General features: G+C 44.1%; 1 protein-coding gene across 4 annotated transcripts in view; it reads right to left on the bottom strand.

Moving 5' to 3' along the window:
• ABCC8 (ATP binding cassette subfamily C member 8) overlaps positions 1 to 26146 on the bottom strand; it is a 154203-nt gene that overhangs the window by 99067 nt on the left and 28990 nt on the right. For all 4 annotated transcript variants that reach the window (XM_006277172.4, XM_019477068.2, XM_019477069.2 and 1 more), the window contains 2 exons: positions 16261 to 16425; positions 12889 to 13044 (listed from right to left, as the gene is read on the bottom strand). In XM_006277172.4, the coding sequence (XP_006277234.2) occupies positions 12889 to 13044; positions 16261 to 16425 (321 nt within the window). The remainder of the gene's footprint in view (positions 1 to 12888; positions 13045 to 16260; positions 16426 to 26146) is intronic.

The following is a 26146-nucleotide window of genomic DNA, read 5'->3' as shown; positions in this document are numbered from 1 at the left end:
AAAGGAGCTATCATGTCACGAGCTGGGCCCACAATTTAACCCAGGCCCTACTCATGAATAACTGAGTAAGTTAGCAGTGTTCTCAGCCAGCTCAAATATCACCTAGCACATTAAAATTCCCAAAGGTAATGATCATTTTTTTAAAAGAAAAAAAGTGTAATAAAACACTTCACATGATTTCCCTTTAAAGCAAAATCTCAATGCTCTTTCTGCCCACAACTGGGATATTTTTCTCATTATTCTGATTGATTTCTATTACAAATAAAAGAAATCTAGTGTCTTGAATATTTTATGAGGCTGACAAACAATTTATGCTAGTGAGTGACTTCTTATGGCTGGTTTTAGAGGCAAAGTATGTTTGTTAATTAAAAATATAAATTGTCACTTGTCAGTATCAGGGGTTCGAAGAAAATCTTGCATTTTCAACAGCTGCAATAGTGTCAAGGAAGGGCATTTACAGCAGAAAGGAAAAAAAGCCCTTAAAGGGTCCAATTCTGGTCCTAGGATTTAACCCAAAGTCCACTGATGTCAATGGGAGTCTTTACATTGACTCCAGTTACCTTGGATCTGGAACCTGCTAAAGGCAATGGCAGAACTGAGTATAACAGGCAGAAGACATGGTATAGATGCACCTTACAGACTAACTGAATCAGAGATGCATAAGCTTTCATGAGTCACAGTTCACTTCAAGGTGCACCTCTACTTTGCCTTCTGCCTGACTTCATGCAAGGATGTATCTTAGAAAGACACATAAAACTGCATGATTAGGCTTGACCGGGGCGGGCAAAATACAGCCCGCGGGCAAGATCCGGCCTGCCAGGCCATTCTATCCGGCCTGTAGGACCCCTAAAATTTTTTTAAAATATTTATCTGCTTCTGGCTGCCTATCAAAGAGGACAAGAACCAGGGATAGTAGGACCCAGGGGGAGCTGGCAGCAGGACGCAGAAGCCCAGCCCTGCCCACCCCCAGCCACTTCCCTGCTTCCTGCCCCTGCCCTGCTCCAGTACCACGTGGCTTCCAGCTACATGACCGGACCAGGGGTGTGTGTGTGTATGCAGGCAGAGGCAGAGGCAGTATGTGTGTGTGTGTGTATGTGTAGGCAGGGGCAGAGTGTGCATGTGTGTGTATAGACAGGGCAGAGTGTGTGTGTGTTCATAGGGCTAGTCCCACATGTACACCCCACCATACACATGCACCCCCCCGCACTGCCATACATGCAGACCCCCACCCCCCCACTCCAGCCACCCTCCCCCCACACAGTCCCCCACAAACCCCATACCCACCCACACTCCACATACACACCCACATGCTCCCTCACCCTACATACCCACACACCCACAGCCCCCCACAAACCAATACCCACCCCCAAAGAATATACAAGCATAAGACTTAATTTTAAGCTATTGTGCAATCACCTCTATGTACAGTACACAAACACATGTAAACCAGGACAAAAATATTTTTTGAAATCAAATTTATGAATGTTTTAGATGTTCACTTTTTAGAACCTAATTTAGTATTTTTCTGGTTCCAAGATGATAAAACCCCTCATTGAAAGGAGTACTTCTGGGGGTAAGGGGAGAGACTTCTGATCCCAAGATAGCAGCCAGGGGGAGGGGCACCTGTCAAGGGGCAGGGCTACCCATGCAGCCCTCAACAGCTTGCCAAAACTCAGTAAGCGGCCTTCTGCCCAAAATAATTGCCCACCTGTGGGATAGACATTGACAAGCTTTTGAATGCAGTGCATTTGTTTATGTGTTTTACTAAGGTAAATACATATCACTGCACTGCACTGCATTTGAAAACTTGTCTCAATCTATCCTAAGCATGCAATGCAGCTCGCCTACTAAAAGGTATTACCCACAAAAACACTTTCCTCTCACATATTTCCTGGACCATTACAGTTACAGTATCACTCCAACGCTACCACATAAGGACTCATGTCTTCTAATCAAGGACGAATTAAACAACTCACAACACTGACTGAAATGCTGAATAAATGACTCCAAAGTAAAAATTAATTTACTTAAAATAACTGTAGAAGTTATTTAATGTTGGATTAGCAGACTCTTCAAAATCAATTAAAATGTTTATGCTGCATCGTAAGGGAAAGGGCTGAATATAAGTGGGACAAAGCATCTTGGAAAAGAGCCTGTGTTTTTCCCCCTGATGCAGAATGTACTTATTTCTATGGAATGCTGTATTCACCATGATACAAAACAAGAAATTGTGGCACATTATGATTTTCTGCAGAGCACTAGTATAACAGTGGATTTTAATGCAGACATCATGAGTTTTAAACTATGCAGGGAACTTAGAACACTAGCTGACATTAATGGGCCTGCTTCTCAGTTAAAAAAACTGTCTTTACATTGGGCTGACAGTATGTGGCAGGGCACTGCTGGTGCCCTGCCACTTGAAGGGCTGGGTCAGACATCCAGCAGGTGCCTGATGGCAGCAGCCATCTTGAAAATTTAGTATATAAAGGCTGCAGTCTGCTGCTGCCAGCCCAGGCAGAAATATTGCCTAGCTGAGCTGCAGCACGAACATCCAGGAGGTAAGGGCAAGAGCTTATGGGGATAGCTTGGAGGCTCTTGGTCCTGGACATGACCTAAAACTGCACCCTACTGGGATGGGTGGTCTGGTGGGGTTCTTGGTGGCATGGGAGCCCCCAGGAAATGCCAGGCCAGTTACCTCCCTGGTGAAAGGTAGGCCGGGGCGCCTTAATAACCCCAGCTCCCACAACTGGGTGGGTAACCCCATAGTAGGGCTGAGCAGGTGGACCCATGTGAGAGAGTGGGCTAGAGGCTCAGGAGCCTGACTTGAGGCACCCTCAACTGATCTATGCTGAGACCAGGACCAGAAGGGTCAAAAGGGCCGGGGGCCCACCGCTAGGGATGCCCAGAACCAAGGGCCTGGGGTTCTGACTGGCTTTGGAGGTGAGGCCAGGGCCTGTGTGGCTAAAGGTCTTGGCGGGGGGCTATGCCTGAGAAGTGGAAGAGTACAGGGAGTGAGGCAGCCCAGAATAAGGGCAGAGTAGGCTGCCTAATAGGAGGGATCCAGTTGGGGTCCAGACTGGAGGATTATGAGGCCCAGTGTGGGGCCAGAGATGCTAAGAACTGCGATGCCATCAGTGAGGCATGAGCTGTGGTGTAGGGGAGGTTTGGAGCTGCAGATAACGCCCCCTGGCATTGGGGCGGGGAATGGGCAGCTTCCTGTGTTACACCATCAGTTTATAGAAACAAGTCGTGGCAAGTGAGACTGGGCGGACTGCCTCATAGAGACAGGTGGGCAGGCTGGCATGAAACCCGGCCCTGAGAGTTGCCCCTGTCTCACAGTGCAACATGGCCTTAGAATGTACAATAGGGGTGGGCAATTATTTGGGCCCAAGGATCACTTGGGGGAGTTTTGGTGAGTTGTTGGGGGTGGGTGGGGGGAGGGATGCTGACCCAACCCGCAACAGCTGACCAAAACTACCTAAGTAGCTCTGTCCTGTGTTTGGCTGGGGCTGCAGGCAGGCAGGGAGAGGTATCTGGGAGTGGGACAGGTGGCCAGGTCCGGGGGCCAGGGCCAGAGCTGTTATTGGGATTATGGGGCCATGACAGTGCAGGGCCAGAGCCCAGGGCACAGCCATAATCCACTCCCTACGTGCTGCCACCCATGGAACCAGAGCCTGTCACAGAGATGTGGACAGCAAATCATGGCTCTGCCCCAGGCCCCAGCCTCGTGCTGTCACTGCCCCATGATCCCGATCCTAGCTCTGGCCCTAGCCTTCAGCCCCAGCCACGTGTCCCACTACTGGATGCTGCTCTCCACCTACCCATGACCCTATTCCATCTGCCCAGATGCATGCCTTGGCCGTGTGGGTTCCAGACTGGTCTCCTTGGGGACCCCACCCAGCCACCAACTTCATCCTGTGCCCCTGGCAGTGGGTGTGGGGCATATGGACCAGGGTGTCTGGGCAGCAGGGTTGAGTTTGGCAGCAGCAGCAGAGACTAGCAGCATCAGCCTGGAGCTGCCAGGAAGTTAGTCTGGCCACTATGCTGCCCCAGCATCATTGCGTGCCCAAGGGCAGGGGGACTGGCCACACATGCCCTGGCCTAGGCTGCCCCCCACCCCATGCCTTGGATGGGCAGGGCTGAGGGATCCACCTCAGGCAAAATAAAATCTCTTGGTGGGCCTGATCTGGCCTGCAGGCCATATTTTGACCACCCCTGATATACAGGGACCCTGATGTAGGCCTTGCATGAACAGAACAGAGCCAATGAATGGGCAGTCATAGCAGAAATCAACATTAAAAAATAACAGCTAATATGCTTGCATTTTTCTGCTCTTTCTGCACAAGCCATTTCCTTTCTGTGCTGCCAGATGTTATTCTTAATTCTCATTCATTAACTAGACATGAGGTCTAATGCAATTCCCCATGGAATCAGTGGGAATTTTGCCACTGAGTCAGCCAGAATCATTCCTGCTCCAGCTCACGTCTTGACTTAGAGCAGCAATCTAACCCTCAATAATATTAAAATGACAACAGAATGGATAAGAAAACATATCAGATTTCAAATGTGCACACAGAAGTCTGAGCTTCCTCATAGTATTTCAAGTAGAGGTGACTGGCTTACAAGTGAAGAACTAAAGTAGTTTCACCCAGAGGAAATCACTCCTTTCTCTGTATACAGTTATTCACTAACATTTAATGATACACAAGCTAACATTGCTTAACACTTCTGCCTCTTCACCACTAAGTATAAAATATAGCTTCTGAAGAAAATTATGTGAAATGGATTCAGTAAATAATATGCTGCTTTTCTTCTTTAGATACTCATAGGATTATAGAATCATAGAAAATTAGGGTTGGAAGGGACCTCAAGAGGTCATCTAGTCCAACCCCCTGCTCAAAGCAGGACCAGCCCCAACTAAATCATCCCAGCCAAGGCTTTATCTAGCTGGGTCTTAAAAACGTCCAAGGATGGAGAGTCCACAGCCTCTCTGGGTAACCTGTTCTAGTGTTTTACTACTCTCCTAGTGGAAAATTCTTCCTAATATCTAAACCTCCATTGCTCCTTGTTTTATCATCTGCCACCACTGAGAACAATCTAGCTCCATCCTCTTTTGAGCCCCCCTTCAGGTAGTTGAAGGCTGCTATTAAATTTCCTCTCGGTCCTCTCTTCTCTAGACTTAATAAGCCCAGTTTTCTCAGCCTCTCCGCATAAGAAATGTGCTCCTGCCCCAGACTCTGAACCATTTTCACTGCCCTCTGCTGGACTCTCTCCAATTTGTCCACATCCTTTTTGTACTGGAAGGCCAAAACTGAACACATTACTCCAGATGTGGCCTCACCAATGCTGAATAGAGGGGAATAATCACTTCCTTTGATCTGCTGGGAATACTCCTAACAATGCAGTCCAGTATGCCATTAGCCTTCTTGGGAACAAGGGCACACTGCTGGCTCATATTCAACTTATTGTCCACTGTAACCCCCAGGTCCTTTTCTGAAGAGCTGCTGCCCAGACAGTCAGCCCTCAGCCTGTACTTGTACATGGGATTGTTCCGTCCTAAGTGCAGGACTTTGCAATTGTCTTTGTTGAAACTTATGAGACTTCTTTTGGTCCAATCCTCCAATTTGTCTAGGTCACTCTCAATCCTAGCCCTACCCTCCATCATATCTACTACTCCCTGCGGCTTGGTGTCATCTGCAAACTTGCTGGCACACTATGCCAATTTCCAGGTTGCTGATGAAGACATTGAACAAAACCAGCCTCAGGACTGACCCCTGAGGCACTCTACTGGCTGTCAACTAGACACAGTCATTGATTATTACTCTCCGAGTCTGATGCTTCAGCCAGTTATTTTTATTTACCTTACAGTCTATTCATCCAGCCTGTACCTCCTTAGATTTCCTGCAAGAATGTTGTGGGAGACCATATCCAAAGCCCTGCTAAAAATCAAGGTAGACCACATCCACTGCTCTCCCCACATCTAGAGAGCCAGTCACCTCATCATAGAAGGCAATCAGGTAGGTCAGGCAAGACTTGTCTTTGCTGAATCCATGCTGACTGTTCCTAATCACCTTCTTCTTCTCCAAGTGCTTAGAAATGGATACCTTGAGTATCTGCTCTATGATTTTTCCAGGGACTGAAGTGATGCTGATCGGTCTGTGGTTCTCTGGATCCTTCTTTTTCTCCTTCTTAAATATGGGCCCTATGGTTTTTTCAATCCAATCATCCGGAACCTCTCTACGAATTTCCAAAGATGATGGCCAACAGCTCTAAAATCACATCAGCCAACTCCCTCAGCACCCTTAGGTGCATCCTATCTGGCCCCATGGACTTGTATATGTCCATCTTTTCTAAATAGACCCTAACCTGTTCTTTCACCACTGTTGGCTGCTACCCAAACTGTGCTGCCAGGTGCACTAGTCTGGGAGCTGACTTTGCCTGTGAAGACTGAGGTGAAAAAAGACATTGAGTACTTCAGCCTTTTCCATATCCTGTCTCACAAGATTCCCTCCCCATTCAGTAAGGGGCCCTCACTTTCCCCGATCTTTCTGTTGTTGTTGACATACTTGTAGAAACTCTTCTTGTTATCCTTCATGTCCCTTGCTAGCTGCAAATCAAATAGGAGCAAGTAAATTTAAATTCTGCTGCTTTTTAAAAAATATTTGACAGATGAGGCTACAGCAAAAAGTAGCTCAAAAAGCAAAACGGATAACAGGCCAATTGGTGTACATCTATCACAGGAAACTGTATTGTTTCCTTACATAGGCACTGTAGTAGTGTTAACTTCTCAAAAAAATTCTCAGTGGGAGTGGGGGAGGCTCTATATTTTTGGTTTAACTGTCGACCCTTCCAGGCTAAGTAATTTGCACTCTCCCACTGTTTCACTGGGCTAAACATCTGGGGACTTTTGTGTTTTCTCATCTTAAATCTCTGATGCAGGCACATCTGATTTCCCTGGGCCCTACACATGAAGAAAGGTTGCAAAATTGAATAATTGTTCTAGCCAGTGACTGCAGCAGTACTGTTCAAATGGGAAAAGGAGACTGAAGAGTACAGATGGATATTTATATTGATCAGGGTAAGGAGGATAAAGTGGCAGAAAGATTTCATGTGCCAAGTGAAGCTGGAAAATCCCTGGGAGTATGACTATAAGTTGGTTTTGCCACCAATTAAAGTGTCACGGGCCAGGTACTGACACTGCGCTTGTACTGGTATAAGTGACTGAAACCAGTCTATACTTGTAACAGAACAGTTCAGTGAACACAGACTGCTTTAAAAATGGCAGAACCCAGTCGAAGACTTGCCCCCTCCCTCTGCCCTACCCAAGGGTGAACGTGCATTGTGTTTTTATACTGCTTACAGAAAACTGCCTAACTTAGATCAAGTTTTTTGGTTTGAGTTGGTAACATATTTGGAGGTGAGACCTCCAAATTGGTAGACCAATTTGGAGATGGGTTGATGTTTTTAGCAAGCTTTTGGATAACACAGTATCCTTTTTTTCTGTGGGTTATGGTATGGGTACCTGGTGTGGTTGGGGCTTAGACATATCAAGTATCCATACCATAACACACAAAATGTTCTTTCCTTTCCATCCTCCCCTCATGTGAAATGTATGATTGGCCTCAGAGCAGTTCAATTGCTTTATCCACTTGCATAGACTACCGGCTGATTCTCCAGTACACACAGGGGAGTCACCCCCTTCTGCACTCCACTTAGCTTGAAAAAGGATACTGTGTTATCCAAAAGCTTGCTAGAAATATCAACCCACCTCCAAGATGGTCTAATAAAAGGTATTGACTCAAACCAAAAGCCTCTGTCTACCATACAGCCCTAGACCAATATGGCTGAGCCCAAAAGAAAACTCCCTAACTTAGATCAATTCAATTTTAGGCTTTCTGAATGTCTGTACCTAGCCTGGATGTTCTAGTTACTTTCACAGGAATGAGGCAAAGGCACTTATGTAAAATAAAAGCCCTAACCATCTGAAACGATTAGTACCACAAATATAGTGTAAACTTTTGGCTACATTCAGTGCTGTTACTGATTATGTGAAATGGGGAGGCAAAACAAAGGAGTTATTTAGGTGAGACTACATTTTCTGTGTTCTTTAGGTGAAAACAGCTGTTTTCTTCCAGCCTCATAAAAGCATTGAATTATGACTAAATTACTTTGACAATCTAATAGTGAATGGTATATTTTATATTTGCTCATAGATTAAGGGTATGTATTAAATTAAAATATCTTCTCAGTCACTGATTCTAATGCTTGTCATCTGAAGATATTACACCAAGGCTTGAAAGCAGATTCTCACATCAACTTGAAGATGGACAATGCAGCTCTGCTCTTAATCTGCTGTTTAAAAAGGACAACAACGCAGACTGACTTTTAGCTGAACTTTTTTGTAATTGAAGAACTTCTAAAGTCTCTTAAAGTGCCTCTTTTAATCTTAGAGAAGTATTTGGTGGCCATGTTGGTCTGAGACAAGAAGAAATGCAAAACCTTTTTGTCTCAGACCAACACGGTTACCAAATACATCCCTGAAACATAAAAGATGCCATATTTTAGCCAATTTTGGAAATATAAGCTTCACTGATGAACAAGAAGGAAATATTTTTTGAGCCTCCTTGCCTTCCTGACATCTGACACCTCCAGGGATGACAGCAGCCTTATCTGCACATCAAGGAGCAACTCACGCCAGACTGTCACAGATCCAGAGGAACAGACATCCAGCCTCAATATTCCCCTGTGCAAAATGAAGTTTATTTTCTACCTAAGAGGATTTTTACCATCTTGGATTTCTCCTCAGTCTGAAGAAGGGTGCAAGCCCAAAAGCTTGCAAAGACAGATAATTGTTTTTTGCAGTTCCTTAGTTGGTCTAATAAAAGGTACCATCTTTTAATCTTAAATGTTTCAATCATTTTCCTTGTAATGTATCTTTATATCTTGCTAGAGGAATATGGGCTCCACAAAACGAGGTTGTTTTAAAATGCAGATATCACACATTTACACTGTAGTAAGTGGTGCTAACAATCAATATCAGGGTTTTTATATCAATAAATTCTTAACCAGTGTTAAGAATATACCAGTGAATTCTTAAACAGTATATCCAGATATACCCAACAGAAGGATTTGCCATTTACATTTATCAAGTCACTGTGACAATACTTTGACTTACCACTGTGACAATACTATTATTTATTAGTAATGCAGACTTATGCTTTCAGATTCAGAATACAGTACTCATAAAGGGCTCTCTGATGCAGCACTGATTTGCCAAGTGATATGCTTCTATTTCCAGTACATTATACTTATTGTATAAAGGATTGCTTGGCTGAACTTCATTTACTCTGTGAGCAGCCAGATTACATTGTTCATGTTGGACTACAGATCAGCTGAGAGAGGCAGAGAGCAGATGGTGGGTCACAGAGTGGGGGGTGAAATTTTATTTAAGGTACCTAGAGTGAAAAAGGGGAGAGGCAGAACCAGGTGGCAATCATTCTGGAAGGGGGTGGGTGGGGAATTTTCAAAATTTTTCCCATCCCACATCAACACAAACCCAAGACCCTTTCAGAGCTTTTCACAGGAAGTGTGGGTATGGATGGAAATGACAGAACAGCCAATAGTCCAGTGACTGCGTCAGTTGACTGGCATGGTGAAGGTGAAGATCCTTATAGACAAACCAGGATAGAGAGAGGTAGTTAGCTGTGTCAGTCTGAAGTAAGGCAGAAAATAGGGTAGATTCACACGCTATAGACTAACTAAATCAGAGAGGTATACCATGAGCTTTCATGAATTTGAGCTCACTTCATCAGATGCAGCACCTTGATAAGCTCAGGCTCATGAAAGGTCATGCTATATATCTCGTTTAGTTACTCTATGAAGTGCTAATCTACCCTGTCTCCTGCCTGACTTCGGACTAAAAACAGCTCACTACTTCTCTCTGGGCATGCCTACACATGTATTAATGCACCATAGGTACTGCACATTAAGTTAGTGCCTGTAATAAGCTGTAACCAGAGCTACTGCTCAGTAGCACTGGTGCAAACCATTTTAGTGATGCCAATGTATAATAGACTAATTGTGCATTAGCATAATAGCAGGGCTTTTGCCCTGACACAGTAGTGTACGGTAGAATTAGTCTACTGTGCATTTAGTGTCTTGTGTAGATGTGCCCTCTAACTTACATAGTAGTGACTTGAGCGTGGGCCTCCAGCATCCCAGGTGAGCACCTCACCCTCAGGTGAGACAGTTTTTCAAACATTTCCCCTCTCTCTCCAATCCAACAAATATTTAATTTAATTGCATAAAGTGGAATATTTAATTGTGCAAAATGGATCTCTCCAACAAGAGTAGAATAGCCTCTACCTGATGGTTTGGGGGCTTACCTGGAATGATGAAAAGGGGTTCAGGGCCACACTTTGCCTCATTTAGACTAGAGACTTTAATCACTTTCCCACATCCCAGGAGAATACCCTAACCATAGGGCTACTAGTTATTCTGGAACATTCCGCCAGCCAGTGTCATTTTGATCAGAAATTCCTTCCTTTATCTTAGTAAAAAATGTTACATATGTTTCCACAGAGTTCTGTGTTTAAAAAGACAACATTTTATGACTAAGAATTGCTTCATCAGAAGGTTTCTAATCGGCTTTAGTAAAAGGACCATAAAAAAGGAAAAGAAACTGCTTATGAGGAAACAGAACCATAAATGACTAAACTAAAAGACTTCAATAAACAAACGGAGCTGTATATTTTTTTTATCAATGGTGGTGCAGGGACTTTGAAAACAGAGATGGAACATCCTAAAAAATGATGAAAACTTTCACCTTCAGTCTATAAACTGTTTAATATTTTTTGTTATACATATTCAGTATTAATGTTATTGTTTAGGTTACGTCAGACTCTGTTGATCTCCCTGGAATTATTAACAAGAGTAAAAACTGTAAATATATAACAAAATTGAAAGACATTTCTGGGAATAGGTGAATGTAAGAGACTCTAGAAAGAATCATCAAAATGCTGGTTCTTTTCAGGCAGTTATCACAGTAAAAAAAAAAAAAAAAAGTATGATCCTATCCAAGGCCATGTCCAGATGAACATGGACATTTGGTTCCCCAGGGACAAGAAGCCTTTTTGTTGCAGGAGAACACCCATGCCATGTGCACTCTGGTGCACAGCAGGTTACCTCGGGTAGGGTAAGGGAAGCTGGGTCCAGCAACTGTGCTAGCACCAGCGGCCTTACCTGGGGTCCCGAGGGCCTGGGAGCCTGGCTGGCAGCCACAGAGTGGCCCCAGTGGGTCAGGCTCCAGTTTTGGGTGGCATGTGCTGCAGCCATGTGCACCACCCTGCTTTTTTTTCCAAGCAGGTTTTTTTGACCCCCAGGGTAAAAAAATCCTCCTGCACTGCAGGGCAGCAGTATGGGAAACACCTGAATGTGTGGTACGTGATGCCATAGATGGGTTTGTGGCACCACCATGCTCGTCTGGATGCTACCTAAGAAAGTATTAGCACTCCCCAATTGACAAAAGTCGATAACTAACATAGCTGAGAAGTCAAGAATTTGGTTTGTACTGAAAGATGTTAGATGGGAGATTTATATAATGCCTTCCCTATACAAGACCTCAGTTGACCATTGTCATGAGGACTAACAGTCAGTACAAGTATTTAAAATATATATTTAAATGCAGTATGAAAAAAGTAAGAAACCCTAGGTATTCCTAAGTATAAAAGGTCTGTTCTTAGACTCTTTGGGTGCATCCCCACATGCAGGGGCATGGACATGCAGAAGCAAAAATAGTAGTGGTTCAAATGTGTGCTGCTACTTTTTGCCACAGTGCACGCCACTGCACATGCATGTTGGTGTGGGGCAAATTGCCCTGCTTCAGGGAAACTGACTTTTCCCCACTTCTCCCAGCTTAAAGGCATGCTGGAGGAGTGGAAGAGCTGGAGGACAACTAAAGGAATGCAGACACTCTGGCCAGCAGCCACTTTGGGGGAGGATCAAGCCTCTGTGTGTGCCAACACACACTCCTCTCACATGTGCCTTGCTGCTTTTTTTGTGTTTGTTTTTCTTTGCTACCGGGATTTCCCGGTAGCAAAATTTTCCCCTATGCTGCAAATTTGCAGTGTGGGGCATGTTTTAATGTTCCGGGCATGTGACACCACAAACTGCACACAGTGAACATTTAAACATGGCCTCCATTGCAAATTTGCAGCACAGGACCAAAATTTGCTACCAGAATTTGCTGGTAGCAAAAAAATCAAAAACAAACAACAACCCCTCCCCCCAAAAAACAACAAAAAACAACAAAAAACAACAACAACAACAAAAACCCAATCAAAAACAACAAAACAACCCCAAAACCCTGGTACAAAAACTGACACAATGCATGCATAATAAGTGTGCGCACACAGAGGCTGGGCCATCCAGAGCAATGCTCTGACTGCTGGTCAGGCCTCTGTGCTCCCCAACCGGTGCCCCTGCTGTCCCTGCCAAGACTGCTGAGGTCAATACCAGTGCTGACCCCAGCTTTCAGCTCTCCCTGGCTGAAGAGCTGGGAGGAGAAGCACACGTGCAGGGGTGTACGCTGTGGCAATTTGTGCCACTCTAAGTGCATGCCCCTGCATGTCTCGATGCAGCCCTTGGGTTTATGTGGAAGTTCATCAGGCTTTGAAAGTGACAGCAGGATTGAGTCTGAAATAATTACAGTAAAAATACTGGAGTATATGACACTATAAAAAAAGGGAAACTCTCTTTTATTCTTGGTCTAATACTAATAACTCTTACATTTGTTAAGACTTTCCCTACCTTTTCAATAAGATTCACAAGACAGCAGTCAGTATTGGGTTAAGCACATTAATAAAAAAAGGAACATTTCAACTTTCTTACCTGCACTGGCATAGCCCAAAGGTTAGGGCAGAGGAAGAAGAACCACATCAGTTGATTTGTATCTATGGCAACCAGGTTACAGATCTGGCCTGCAGTCATTTCCCCCATAGACATGTTTGAAGTTGAGAGCTGCATAATCTTATTGTATATTTTTGTCTGAAAATTAGATCAAAAAGTGAAGGTTCGTGAATACACCTACACAACGTCTCCAGTTATAAATAGAACAGTTACCCAATGGTGTATGCCCTGAATAACCAACATTCAATGGGAATTTTGATTCTGCAAAGCACTTTGCTCAAAAAATTATCTGACAAGGATATTGCAAGGCAATCAGCACCCTTCCCTTTCCTGTCTCCAATATGTTTACTAGGAATTCCTACTGAAATAACAACACTTTTGCCTAGCTAGCTAGACAATTGTTTAACACACAGTATAGGTAGTATGAAGCTTTACTTGTATCAAACATCGTGGTTACAAGTGTTTCATAGGTTCTTAATTTTTCTGCAATTTTGCAGTTATTTTAGTGCATTTTCAACCTGATTCTGGGTAGCTGTATTGTAAGTGCCTTTCATAGCTATCTTTGGGGTCAGTTGAAAACACAAGTGGCAAAACACATCACAACTGGCAGCAGAACTGGTCAATGTAAAACACTTGCAATTTCCTTTCCTATGTTATGTCAAAATGTTGGTTTCTAAGAAATTTTCTGTCTGCACTAATGAGAGAGAGGCTAATAAGCAAAATCCCAAAATCTGATGCCGAACAGGAATTTACAAGTGTGTGATCAAGAGGAGTTAAATAACTAGACAGCTATGAAAGCCCCCATTTATCACTCAAACTCTCACTGGTTCATGTTGTAATCAGGTGGACAGAGTGTCTACTATCAGCTATTATATGACTGAGTTTTCAGCTGTCAGAGGGTAGGTTTTGGCCAGTATATCTGGCGGTATTACCCTGTAATGATACGCTTAATTATTGTGTCCTGCTAGTTTCTCAAGTACAACTCTTTGTATAGCATATAAAGTTTTCTCAAATCCAGTGTTCAGTTATCTAATATCTGTGAGCCCAATTCTATCATGTGGAGTACTCACTTACTTTGTAACATGGCCCATTGATTTCCATTACATTATTGTGGCAATGAGACCCTTCAATATAAAGGTGGCAGAATCTGTCATTACAACCAAGGGGCAGTTAAAGGATGCTTTAAGAATAAGGATACACTGTTCATATGTCACAACAATTCCAATTTTAGATGAGTTACATCATGTTTTAGAATCTAGATCTTTTTTAAAAGCACATCTCATTTTACTATCACTATATAGCCAGTTCTTTATTAAAGCCAATTCATAAATTCAAATGCCGCATTCTTGAAAAAGCAAGACTTTTTATTATGGCTTGTATAATCTGTCCTTAATAAACATATTGTATGCATTTGAAGATGCTGAATAGTTGTTCTTGTTCATAAATCAATGATCAATGAAGTGTTAATTCTAAGATGAAGTCTAGGGATATTAGAGAATGTTGATTATTCAGAAAGTTTATGGTATATTGTCTCCCTGCATTTTTAAGCCTCTGCTTCAGGTAAAATTTAGATAGATACTTTATATTCTGCTCTTGCATCTTTTACAAATTTTCTTATTGACCTCAAAATTAATCTCCCCAGTCAATAAATCCCCGCCCCCTATACTTTCTGACCTTCAAGGATACTGTAAACGCTAATCTGTTTACTTCAGCTTTTCTCAAAAGGTTGAAGGCTTTTCCTGGTGAGATTATTTTCAATATTACTGGCAGACATTACGCTTTTGTACATGTACCCAGATGTATATATAACAGATAGTATAAAATATATAAATAAATAAATCTCCACAAAAGCATTAAATATGATTAAACAAGTTATGAAGTAATAATCATATTGTATACATGCAGAAGAAATGTATATATAATTACTATTAAACATGTTTCTTTCCTTCTGTCTTAATTAAAGAAAACTTCCACATGTACAGATACTCAAATGCTGAAGCCTCAAAGACTGGAAAGCTTGCAGTGCTGACACTGTGCAGCCAAGGTGGAGGTGGTGGGAGGGGGGTTCGAGGAGTCCTGTGCACACATCTCAGCATGCTCTGTAGGCTTCCTTAGTCTGCCTGGTAACAGATGGCAGCAGTGAATAGGGTACCTCTGATTGAGTGCCCCAGGCTGTCCATAGCCAGCCTGTGTTTCCCTATAGCACAATGTGGAGATTGTGAAGACAATGTGTTCTTCTCCCTGTTGGAGCAGCAGAGTCCAGCGAGTGACACACTGGGCATGTCTACATGTACTATTAATTCAAAGTAGGCTTACTACGCACTAAAAATACTGTGCAGTGAGCCTACAGGGGACACGTGTTCCCTCTTGGGAGCAGCCTGGTACAAGGCTGCTTCTGCCCTGCTCTGCCCTTCTGCAGCAGCCAGGGGGAGTCCCAGACTCCCCCCCAACCCCTACTAGCCTGGGGGCTGGCAAGGGGTATGGGGTGGTCTCACTGGGCATGGGGCCAGGAGAGCTCTGCCAGCTGCAGTGGCAGCTGTCTCCAGGCCCCATGTGCACTGGGAGGGGACCTGATGTGCACAGGGCCAGGAAAGAGTTGCCCCTGCAGCAGGCAGAACTCTCCTAGCTCCATGCACATCCAGACACAAAGCTGCCAGTAAGCTCCTTGCTGGACAGGGGGTTTCCTGGGATCATGGAGCTGGCTGCTCTGGGGGACAGGCAAAGGCTGGATTCCCAGTCCCTCCTTGCTCCCCAGAGCAGCAAGCTCCATGTGGGGAGGAAGCACAGGGCACAGAGCTCCCCAGTCCTGGCCCTGATCAGCAACCAGCTCCTGGGGGGAGCCAGGGAGCTGAGCAGCACCAGGACTATGGACAGACAGCTCCCTGTCCCCTGTGTACCCCTGCTGGATAGGTTGACCAGGAGCAAATTTGCTCCCAGCCAGTGACTACACATTTTACTGTGCAATATCTACTATACAGTTGTTTACTACCTGTATTTATAGGTAGTAGCTAACTATACAGTAGACTAATTTACTGCGCAGTACATGTGATCATGTGTAAATGGTGATGATTTACTGCTCTGCCCCCCCCCCCCCCCCAAGAGAAATGCTCCTGGGAGTGATTTAACACTAGTTGTTCCCATGTTATTTGTCTCCCATAGTGGCCATTTTTATTCTGGGAGAAAAAAAGTCTGAATGTCTGTACACTCATGGTTTCTTATGACTACATTTAACCTCATCACAGGAATTCCTGATTTACTCTATGAGACTATTATCTAAACATTACATATACTGAGCAGACTCACATGTATGTACTTTTTCAATGTAAAAAGGTTACTTAATAATATTCCAAATACCTGTATTGCTCCTCTCAAGTTAATTCCAGTTTCTATAGCAACATAATATGATGCTTGGAGGAATGTCCTTTGCAATAGAAGGGCAAAAAATAGGAGAACAGCCAAAACATAAGCATTAGACAGGAACTCTTCAGATGAAATAAAGAAAACACCAAGAACGTTAATCTGTAAGAAAAAGAAAATTGGGAGTGAGATTGATTTGGGACTATTTCAATTAAATTTATTTTTATATAACTCATGTACAAAAAGTGCAGTTTGTACTCTGGAAATGATTCTAAATCTGTCTGAAGGCTCAGAGGTCTGCCTATATATGTGCTTGGGGGTGGGGGAGGCATTTAATTAGAGTGGTTCTGGGACAGCCACTCTAATTAAAATGGCTCACCATCACGTGTATTAAGCCCCCGCATATTTTAAAATGGCTGCAGGACACCTTATCTAAAGCTCATTTGATGAGGTTTAGATAAAGTGCCTCTGCAGCCATTTTAAAACACGTAGGAACCTAATGCATGTGACAGCGAGGTGACACTGGAGCGTTCTAATTAGAATGTGAACTAGCATGTGTATAGGCAACCGGAGAGACAGTGACGCATTGCACCTAGTCAGGAAAGTTTTCTTTGCAAACAGAAGAGTTAGGAAGCTATTGAATTTAAATGATATACTGCATTTGTAGGGTTGGGCTAAATGGCACTCTAAAAGTCTTCAATCCCTGTCAATCTATAGAAAATTTTGAAGATTGATGAAATAGATAGAAAGACTCCAAATTGACAAAATGTCTCCTTTTCAGCAAGGCACTTAAGCATGTAACTCATCCTTAATTTCAAGGGGGGGCTACTAACAAGTTTAAAGATAGGCACATGCTTGGGTATTTTGCTGTGCAGTGGTCCATTTGCAGAAATTCTACGGGAATGGGAGATTTCTATTGTCTAGGGTAACTAGCAACTTTGGGAATTCACTAGCATAGGCCCAACATGTTGTGGCAGTACTAGCTTCCTCTCACTGTTTCTTCACATTGTGCCTTAAACCTGACTCAACAGGACTCCTTTCTATTATAGGATAGTTCAGCCTCTGTCCATATAAAATCTTTGGCATCTTGGCTAGGACTGTCTATATTGACTGTGGCTTTGTGGCTTTCTATTGTAACATCTGTACCCTAGAAACTGAACTGAGGCCAAACAGCTCATTAAAGACTGGCCAAATTGAACAGCTATCAAATGGCAAAGACTTTCACTTACAGCTCAGGCTAGATATGAATGGGTTCCCCAGAGGTGTCCCATCTCCTAGTTAAATTACTTTTCTTGAAGAAGGAGTTAACTGGTTATAAGGTCTTGAGAGTCAGACTGAAGCCGGGCACAAATTTCTCCAAATAACCAAGATTCAATTCCTGTAAAATCTTAGTCATGCAAGTTGTCATTACTCACATAAATAGTTTTACCAGAGTCATGGGTGAGTTACTTGAGAATGCAAGCTGGACTACTCACTAGAGCAGGGGTTGGCAACCCCTGGCACGCGTGCCAAGCGTGGCATACGAGGTCATTTTGCGTGGCACGCTGCGGCCAGCCCCGGCTCCAGGTAGCTGCTGCCAGTGATGGAGCCTGGGCTGCTCCCAGCAGGGCTTGCAGCATCCCAGCCCAGAGCCTGGGCTGGCTACAAACAGCTACACCGGGCTCATCACTTCCATGCTGGGAGCCGGGGAGAGACAGAGGTTGCACTTCCTCAGGCCCCTCCCCTACCACCCACTCTGAGGCACGCCTGCACATGCTGGTGCAGAGCTGATGCTGGAGCCTGGCGCAGCTGTTTGGAGCCTCCCAGCTGCAGCTGACCCTGGCTCTGGGGAGCTACTGCCAGCCGGGATCCCAGGCTGCTCCCAGCAGGCAGCTGGTATGCTGCAAGCCCTGTTGGGATCAGCCCAGGCTCCAGCAGCTACCCAGAGCCAGGGTAGCTGCTGGCAGCCACAGAGCCCAGGCTGGGGGGCAGGGGCTTTGGGTGGGGGGCAAGGGGCACAAGCAGGACATCCTGCTATGTTCCCCTTGCGCTCATTTTGTTTTTCTGCCATGCCGGCACTCCAGCACCTTCCGAGGTAGGCATTGTGATGTTTTTCGGCGCTCCAGCCAAAAGCGTTGCCTACCCCTGCGCTAGAGCATGGAATGAATGAAATTTTAAAAGGCTAACTCCCATGTTGCAAAACAGAAGCATCTGGAATAAAACCCATTTCATTCACTTGCTTATTTTCAGCCAGCACAAGGAAGAAAAAGAAAAAAAAAAAATCGATAGAAGCTGATTTTTTCAATAAAAGACAGTGCCAGATAAACAAGAGTTAGAATTTCTCTTGCCCTGGTATAGGGGACAATGTGAAATATGAGGCAATGAGGCAATTAAATAACAGAGGTTAAAATACATGGCTTTTAGTTGTAATCCTTAGCAAAAATGTATTATTTCAATTGACTGCTGTTCAGCCAAAACTTTGCAACAATTTTGGGGTTAAATTTGGATACCTCTCCCTAAAACTATTTGATAGTAAGAACTTACAGGAACATTTTCCAAAGCAGAGATCTTCTAATTTTGGATGTCTTAACTTTGGATAATGGAAAGTTGAGGTATCCATAATTAAAGACCACTTTGCTTCCCTGAGCTGATAACTAATACACCAGTTATTACTCACATGCTGATATACAATACACATCTGCCAGAAAATCCAATGATGTTAGTGAAAACACCCAGACAATTTGCAGACTTCTATTGCGACTGCAAATAACCATGTCTATAAAACTGAGAAATGAACTAATGATCTAATAATGGCCTTCATGTCATACCCAGTGCTTAACTACAGTGCTGATCAAGTCTATCCTCTACTGATACTCAAATGTGAATGAAAGAGCCCTATGTTGTTTCCCGTGTAAAGACTTACACAAGGCTGGAGAATGACAAGCCAGCCAAAAGAATACCTGTACCACAACAGTCCAAGAAAGGCACTGATTGTACAGAACTTTTAGCACCTGAGTAGGTTTGAACAATAAGGACCATGGCTACCCACAGAATCGGATATGAAAGAAATACTTTTAAGAAATCCAATGCTCCTGATTTTCCAGGATACTGTATATGCAAACTCAAGACCGGAAATGAGTTTTTTTGGGGTGGGGAGAAAGGTAGGAACAATAACATGCTATGATCCTCTGGTATATTTTAGATTAAAAAAAAGGAGGAAATGGACTTTTGTTTACTCAAAAAAATGCAGAAGAATACATATTTAGATGAGCAGACATCTCCAGAGATGCTCAATATTGAGTCAGGCATTGAACTGAACTAGTCGCTTGGTTTCTTGTTAAGGGTCACACCTTACTTTTACTGCTAACTTTGTCAATGACAATTCTAGAGTGCACAAAGGGTGAAATTCAGTCAGGCACACAGCTTTCTTTATTGAAAAGACTGATGAATAGGCATTGTGCTGAACTGTTGCACAGGGATGTTTCACTAAAAATGAGAGAAGAATGTCTCTAAATCATCATCAATGATACTGTGGCTCTACTGGAGAGGCATTCTACTCCATTTATTCATAAAATAAGAAATTACTCAGTTTTGGCAGGAATCATGAAAATCTTTTGCATCATCCTTTCTTCTAAAGCCTTTTGAATTAATACTTTAGTTTAGGACAAGGTTTTCTAACTCTTTGAAGAATGAAAAAAACAAAAGGGCATTGCAATTATGTTCCTGCTTATCTCTACCATTAACTTTAGCAGATATGTCAATTTAGCCTTTAACAGTTTAAGGTGATTGATGACAATATTGATCTGTGTATATATAACTGCTGACAGAAAACTATACAAGGTTTGGCTGAGTTTTCAATCAGAGATATGAAGGTGACTGTGTTCAAAATATCACTGACAACAGCTTATGTGTCAGCTCACTGAGAGACTATTTCCTTTGCTTTCCTTTCTCATGGGTTCACATCAGGTCAGTTTCAAACAAGTCCCAAGCCTGAACATGATCTACAGTTTAAACTGCTGAGCCACCAGTTCCCTGCTACTGATGTAAAGCCACAAGCTGGCCCTGGTTCATTTGAAAGCTTCATGAACTTTAGTCCATCCTCTGATGAACTTGGGCTGAATTTGGAGTAAGTAACTAAAAAAAGAAGCAAAGGACACGACATATGGTTTCTAGTCTCCCTGACAACATCGCATGCAGGTCTGTTTCTAATCATTCCGCCCATTCAACCCACCTGCAATAAATGACAGAAGAAATAAGGCCACCAGTACCATGGTTATTGCTCCTGGCCCCCGTTATTTGGTCAAAAGGTTGTAAATATGAGAAATCAAGTTGTCGACATGGCACAGTCAAGCCTTGCATGGCATTTTAATAGATTTTTATTATTTAGCATAAAAATCTGAGCAGAATATTGTCACTTAAGGAACAACTGGTATAAAGATGTCATTTCTTAAAGAATGCCCACTGCCTCAGCAAAAATATTCAGATGAGAAGTGGAACTTGAGGTTCCGTACAACTGCTATGGTGTTCTTCAAGGAAAGCAAATTCTCTTCTAAAAAAAGAGCTATGCTGTTTATACCGGTGAATTCTCTCCTCAGGCAAATCTCATTTACTTGTAGCAAAAACACTCCTTCCATCAACTGACTCTTTCCCACGGGGCTGAATTACAGCAATTATTTTTGCAGCTCTTCGCTGGAGTCTTTCTGATTACATAGATACAGGTTAAGGAATTTGCATCTACACTTTTTTAAAGCCCTTACAAGGGGGCAGAGTGGCAACAACAAATGAATCGGTTATACTGGGTCATAGTACCTGTTAAAGATCTTAATCTGGTAGCAAAGAGAGGCTATGTATCACTGCATTCATAGAATCATAGAAAATTAGGGTTGGAAGGGACCTCAGGAAGTCACCTAGTCTAAACCCCTGCTAAAAGCAGGACCAGCCCCAACTAGATCATCCCAGCCAAGGCTTTGTCTAGCCAGGTTTTGAAAACCTCCATGGTTGGAGATTCCACCACCTCTCTGGGTAACCTGTTCCAGTGCTTTGCTACCCTTCGCATGAGAAAGTTTTTCCTAATATCTAACCTAAACATCCCTTGAAGCAACTTGAGATCTTTCCTCCTTGTTCTGTCATCTGCCACCACTGAGAACAGTCTAGCTCCATCCTCTTTCAAATCACCCTTCAGGCCGTTGAAGGCTGCTATTAAATCCTCCCCACCTCCTAAGTCTTCCCTTCTCCAGACTAAACGAGTCCAGTTCCCTCAGCCTCTCCTCGTAAATCTTGTGCCCCTGCCCCAAAGCCAGTTTCACTCCCTCTGCTGGACTCTTTTCAATTTGTTCACATCCTTTGTGTAGTGGAAGACCCAAAACTGGACAAAGTACAGTGTACAGTGATGTAGCCTCACCAGTGCAGAATAGAAAGGAATAATCACTTCCCTTGATATGCTGGCAATGCTCCTACTAATGCAGCCTAGTACCGTTAGCCTCCTTCACAATAAGGGCACACTGTTGGCTCATATTCAGGTTATTGCACTGTAACCCCCAGGTACCTGATAGGGAAAGTTCACAGTTTATTCAGCAGTTTAGTTAGAGATGCAATTTGCTCCTTGACTGCACTATTTCAGTGTTCCCTTACATGTAAATTTGGGAGAGGTTCATCCTACTTCTCAAAAAAACCCAAACAAACAAACCAAAAAAACCAAACAGTTGACTGATCACATTTTGCAAGCAGAAAGATTTTGGTGCAGTGCTGATTCATAGTAAGCACTGATCTGACATATCTGTATGTTTCTGTTGAAAAATATATCTTTGAAAACAATTAGAAACCCAGGCTAATCTTTCATTTAAAATAATTTTATTGGTCTGGGAGAAGGCTATCGAATTGTAAGAACCATTTTCATTATGATTGAACTACGGCAATTCATATGAAATGACTGCAGATTCAGAAAACAAAATCTCTAACAAAAACAAAAAGTTAAAACAAGAGAAATGACTTCTCTGTTTTCCTTCCCCATCCCTTCAGACTTAAAGGGGTCAGTGAAATCTAGGTGAACCTGTGTGTGGGTGGGGGAAGATGTTGGTGTGGGTGTGTTATAGTTATACAATGAGAAGGAAACAACTCTTGACTGAGAAGGTAATGGAATTAATCACATTTTCTTTTTAAATATTCCCTTTAGGTATCTTACTGAATGGAATATCTGCCATCAAGATTTACGCTGGTGATCTGTCAGGCCTTCCTCACAGTCCTGCAGCAACTAAATATTTGCTAAATATTCTGCAGTAGTCAGAATTCCTATTAGATATTGTTGACCCATGCTGAGATTTTCATTAAATATTATTTAGGATCATGAAACAATCTTTCTGTTGCTCTGATCACTTGACACAAAATGAATGTGTGGCAGCATTCACTGCGATGAAGCTGGGCAATATATTTTCAGGTGAAAAATCTAGAGGGCTAACATTATGTTGTTTTGGTCTTGAACTATATCCTTGACCTAGCAACAGATACTGAAATCTAGCCCCAAAAAATTATTCTGGATACAATGAACAACAATGAGACCTCCAAATCTCTCCCACAATCATATTTGCACAGTGAGATCCAAGCCAGTTATAACAGGTATGTGTCTCAAGGCCAATCATCGTCATGGCCTGCTCACCTGTTTGGGCAGTCTGCCTACCTATCTCTCCTGCCACGTCTTTGATGGAATAAATAAATTATTTCTAGGTGAGAGACTGCCCATTTAATAAACCGATGTTAGGGTTTATCCACAACTCCAACCTATGCCTTTCGTGTCCTAGGCCTCATAGGCGTTATTACTTTCTATCACTTCTGCATCCCTCTGCCACTGGATGCTACACCCCTGTGTCTAAGTCTAGACAGCACTAGATTCTCTGTGCCCTTATCCCCATGCCCCTCTGGTGCTACAGCTCTCTGCAACCCCATAGTTGTGCCCTTAGAAAATCTCTCTATGTGCTTGTCACTAACTCTACCCAAGTTCTACAAAATTTTCTCTTGGCACTAATGAGGCCTCCAAACCTCACCTTTTAGCCTCACCCCAGTCCTCTGGTACAAGCAAAAACACAAACAAAAGCCTCTAGGCTATAACTTAAGTCTTATCAACAACACCAGTGCTATGCCCCCTTTAGGGATCAAACTGACACCCTTAATACAGCATACCCTCTAGCCTACGTACATGGGAGGTTCCTATAATCTTGCAGCACTTGAGTAGCAAAGCAGACAGCACCAGTTCTTAGACAGCATCCACATGCAGGAGCTACTTCTCTAGCAGCTGCCATAGAGCAAGTGCCCTGCTGGCTCCAGCTCTGAGCTTATATAGCCTGAACCCTGCCTCTTTCCAATCATGTGACTCCTGCAGGTGTTACTCAATTACCTCCTTATGCAGTTACCCCACAGCTGGAGAGCTCTGCTCACTAAGCAGAGCTCCCTGTCCAGGCTGCTTTAGCCTTAAAGGAGCAGGCACCTTTTAGTGCCCTGCCACACTGGTACAGTATATGGGTGCAATCCGGTAGATCTTTGGCAGCTTTCCTAACATGCAAGCCATGGGGCGGCCAGCACTACAGCACAGGTAAGCAACGAGAAGGAAAGAAATAAGGGGCCCCTTGGGACTCAGAGCAGGGGGGCAGCAAAGGCACCAGTCTCAGGGCTCAAGTGCCTATATACTAATGCTAGGAGGATGGGGAACAAGCAGGATGAACTAGTGCTCCTGCTTGCACAAAACACCTATGACTTAGTAGGGCTAACGGAAACCTGGTGGGATTCGTCCCACGACTGGGCAGTACATATTGAGGGTTATAGATTGTACAGAAAGGACAGGGTGGGGAAAAAAGGGGGAGGGGTAGCGCTCTATGTCAATGAGCAATATACATCAACCCTCATCAAGACGGAATCGAAGGATGAGGAAGTAGAAGGATTGTGGGTTAGGCTACATGGGGGGCAAGGAGAAAGGGATTTGGTGGTAGGGGTCTGCTACAGACCCCCACACCAAGGGGAAGAAATAGATTCAGGGCTCCTGAGGCAGCTCTTGGAGACCATAAAAGCTAAAGAGGTGGTAGTTATGGGGGACCTAAACTACCCAGACATCTGCTGGGAGACGCAGACGGCAAAGTCCCACCGTTCATGCAGGTTTCTAACCTGTGTACAGGACCTCCACCTGACACAGGAGGTACACGGTCCCACTAGGGTGAATGCCTTACTGGATCTGGTATTGGCAACGGGGGATGACATGGTAGGGGACCTACAGATCGGTAGCCATCTGGGGGACAGCGATCACCTAATAATAGAATTCACCATAAGACGTCGAGTGGGTAAGGTAACTAGTAGGGTGAAAGTGCTAGACTTTAGGAAAGCTGATTTCAATGAACTCAGGCGATTAGTCAAGGACGCACTGCAGAGTAGCAGTTTTGAAGGGATGGGAGCCCAAGAAGGGTGGCTGTGCCTTAAGGAAACGATCCTTCGGGCACAAAGTGAGACGATCCTGATGTGAGGAAAAAGAGGGAAAGGGGCCAGGAGGCTTCCTTGGCTAACCAGAGAAATCCAGGGCAGCCAAAGGGCCAAAAGGGGACCACATAAAAAGTGGAAACAGGGAGAGATCACCAAAGACAAATATACCTCCTCTGCTCGTGCTTGTAGGGAGGCAGTCAGACGGGCCAAAGCTACCATGGAGCTGAGGATGGCATCCCAAGTAAAGGACAACAAGAAATTGTTTTTTAGATATATAGGGAGTAAAAGGAAGGCCCAGGGAGGAATAGGACCCCTGCTAAATGGGCAGAAACAATTGGTGACGGACAGGGGGGACAAGGCTGAACTCCTCAACGAGTTCTTTGCCTCAGTGTTCCTAAGAGAGGGGCATGACAAGTCTCTCACTGGGGTTGTAGAGAGGCAGCAGCAAGGCGCCAGACTACCATGCGTAGACCCTGAGATAGTGCAGAGTCACTTGGAAGAACTGGATGCCTTTAAGTCGGCAGGCCCGGATGAGCTCCATCCGAGGGTGCTGAAGGCACTGGCCGACATCATTGCACAGCCACTGGCGGGAATATCTGAACGCTCGTGGCGCATGGGCAAAGTCCCAGAGGACTGGAAAAGGGCCAATGTGGTCCCCATTTTCAAGAAGGGGAGGAAGGAGGACCTGGGCAAATATAGGCCAGTCAGTCTCACATCCATCCTTGGCAAAGTCTTTGAAAAAATTATCAAGGCTCACATTTGCAAGAGCCCGGCAGGACAAATTATGCTGAGGGGAAACCAGCATGGGTTCGTAGCAGGCAGATCGTGCCTGACCAATCTACTCTCTTTTTATGACCAGGTTACGAAACTCCTGGACACAGGAGGAGGGGTGGATGTCATATACTTAGACTTCAGGAAGGCCTTCAATACGGTATCCCACCCCATACTGGTGAACAAGTTAAGAGGCTGTGACTTGGATGATTACACAGTCCGGTGGGTGGCGAATTGGCTAGAGGGTTGCACCCAGAGAGTCGTAGTGGATGGGTCAGCTTCGACCTGGAAGGGTGTGGGCAGTGGGGTCCCGCAGGGCTCGGTCCTTGGACCGATACTCTTTAATGTCTTCATCAGTGACTTGGACGAGGGAGTGAAATGTACTCTGTCCAAGTTTGCAGATGACACAAAGCTATGGGGAGAAGTGGACACGCCGGAGGGCAGGGAACAGCTGCAAGCAGACCTGGACAGGTTGGACAAGTGGGCAGAAAACAACAGAATGCAGTTCATCAAGGAGAAATGCAAAGTGCTGCACCTGGGGAGGAAAAATGTCCAGCACACCTACAGCCTAGGGAATGACCTGCTGGGTGGCATGGAAGTGGAAAGGGATCTTGGAGTTCTAGTGGACTCCAAGATGAACATGAGTCGGCAGTGTGACGAAGCCATCAGAAAAGCC

The sequence above is a fragment of the Alligator mississippiensis genome, chromosome 2 (assembly GCF_030867095.1).
Source record: "Alligator mississippiensis isolate rAllMis1 chromosome 2, rAllMis1, whole genome shotgun sequence".
NCBI classification, from domain to species: domain Eukaryota; kingdom Metazoa; phylum Chordata; order Crocodylia; family Alligatoridae; genus Alligator; species Alligator mississippiensis.
The sequence above is the reverse complement of the archived record's forward strand: the minus strand, read 5'-3'. Positions and strand labels throughout refer to the sequence as shown.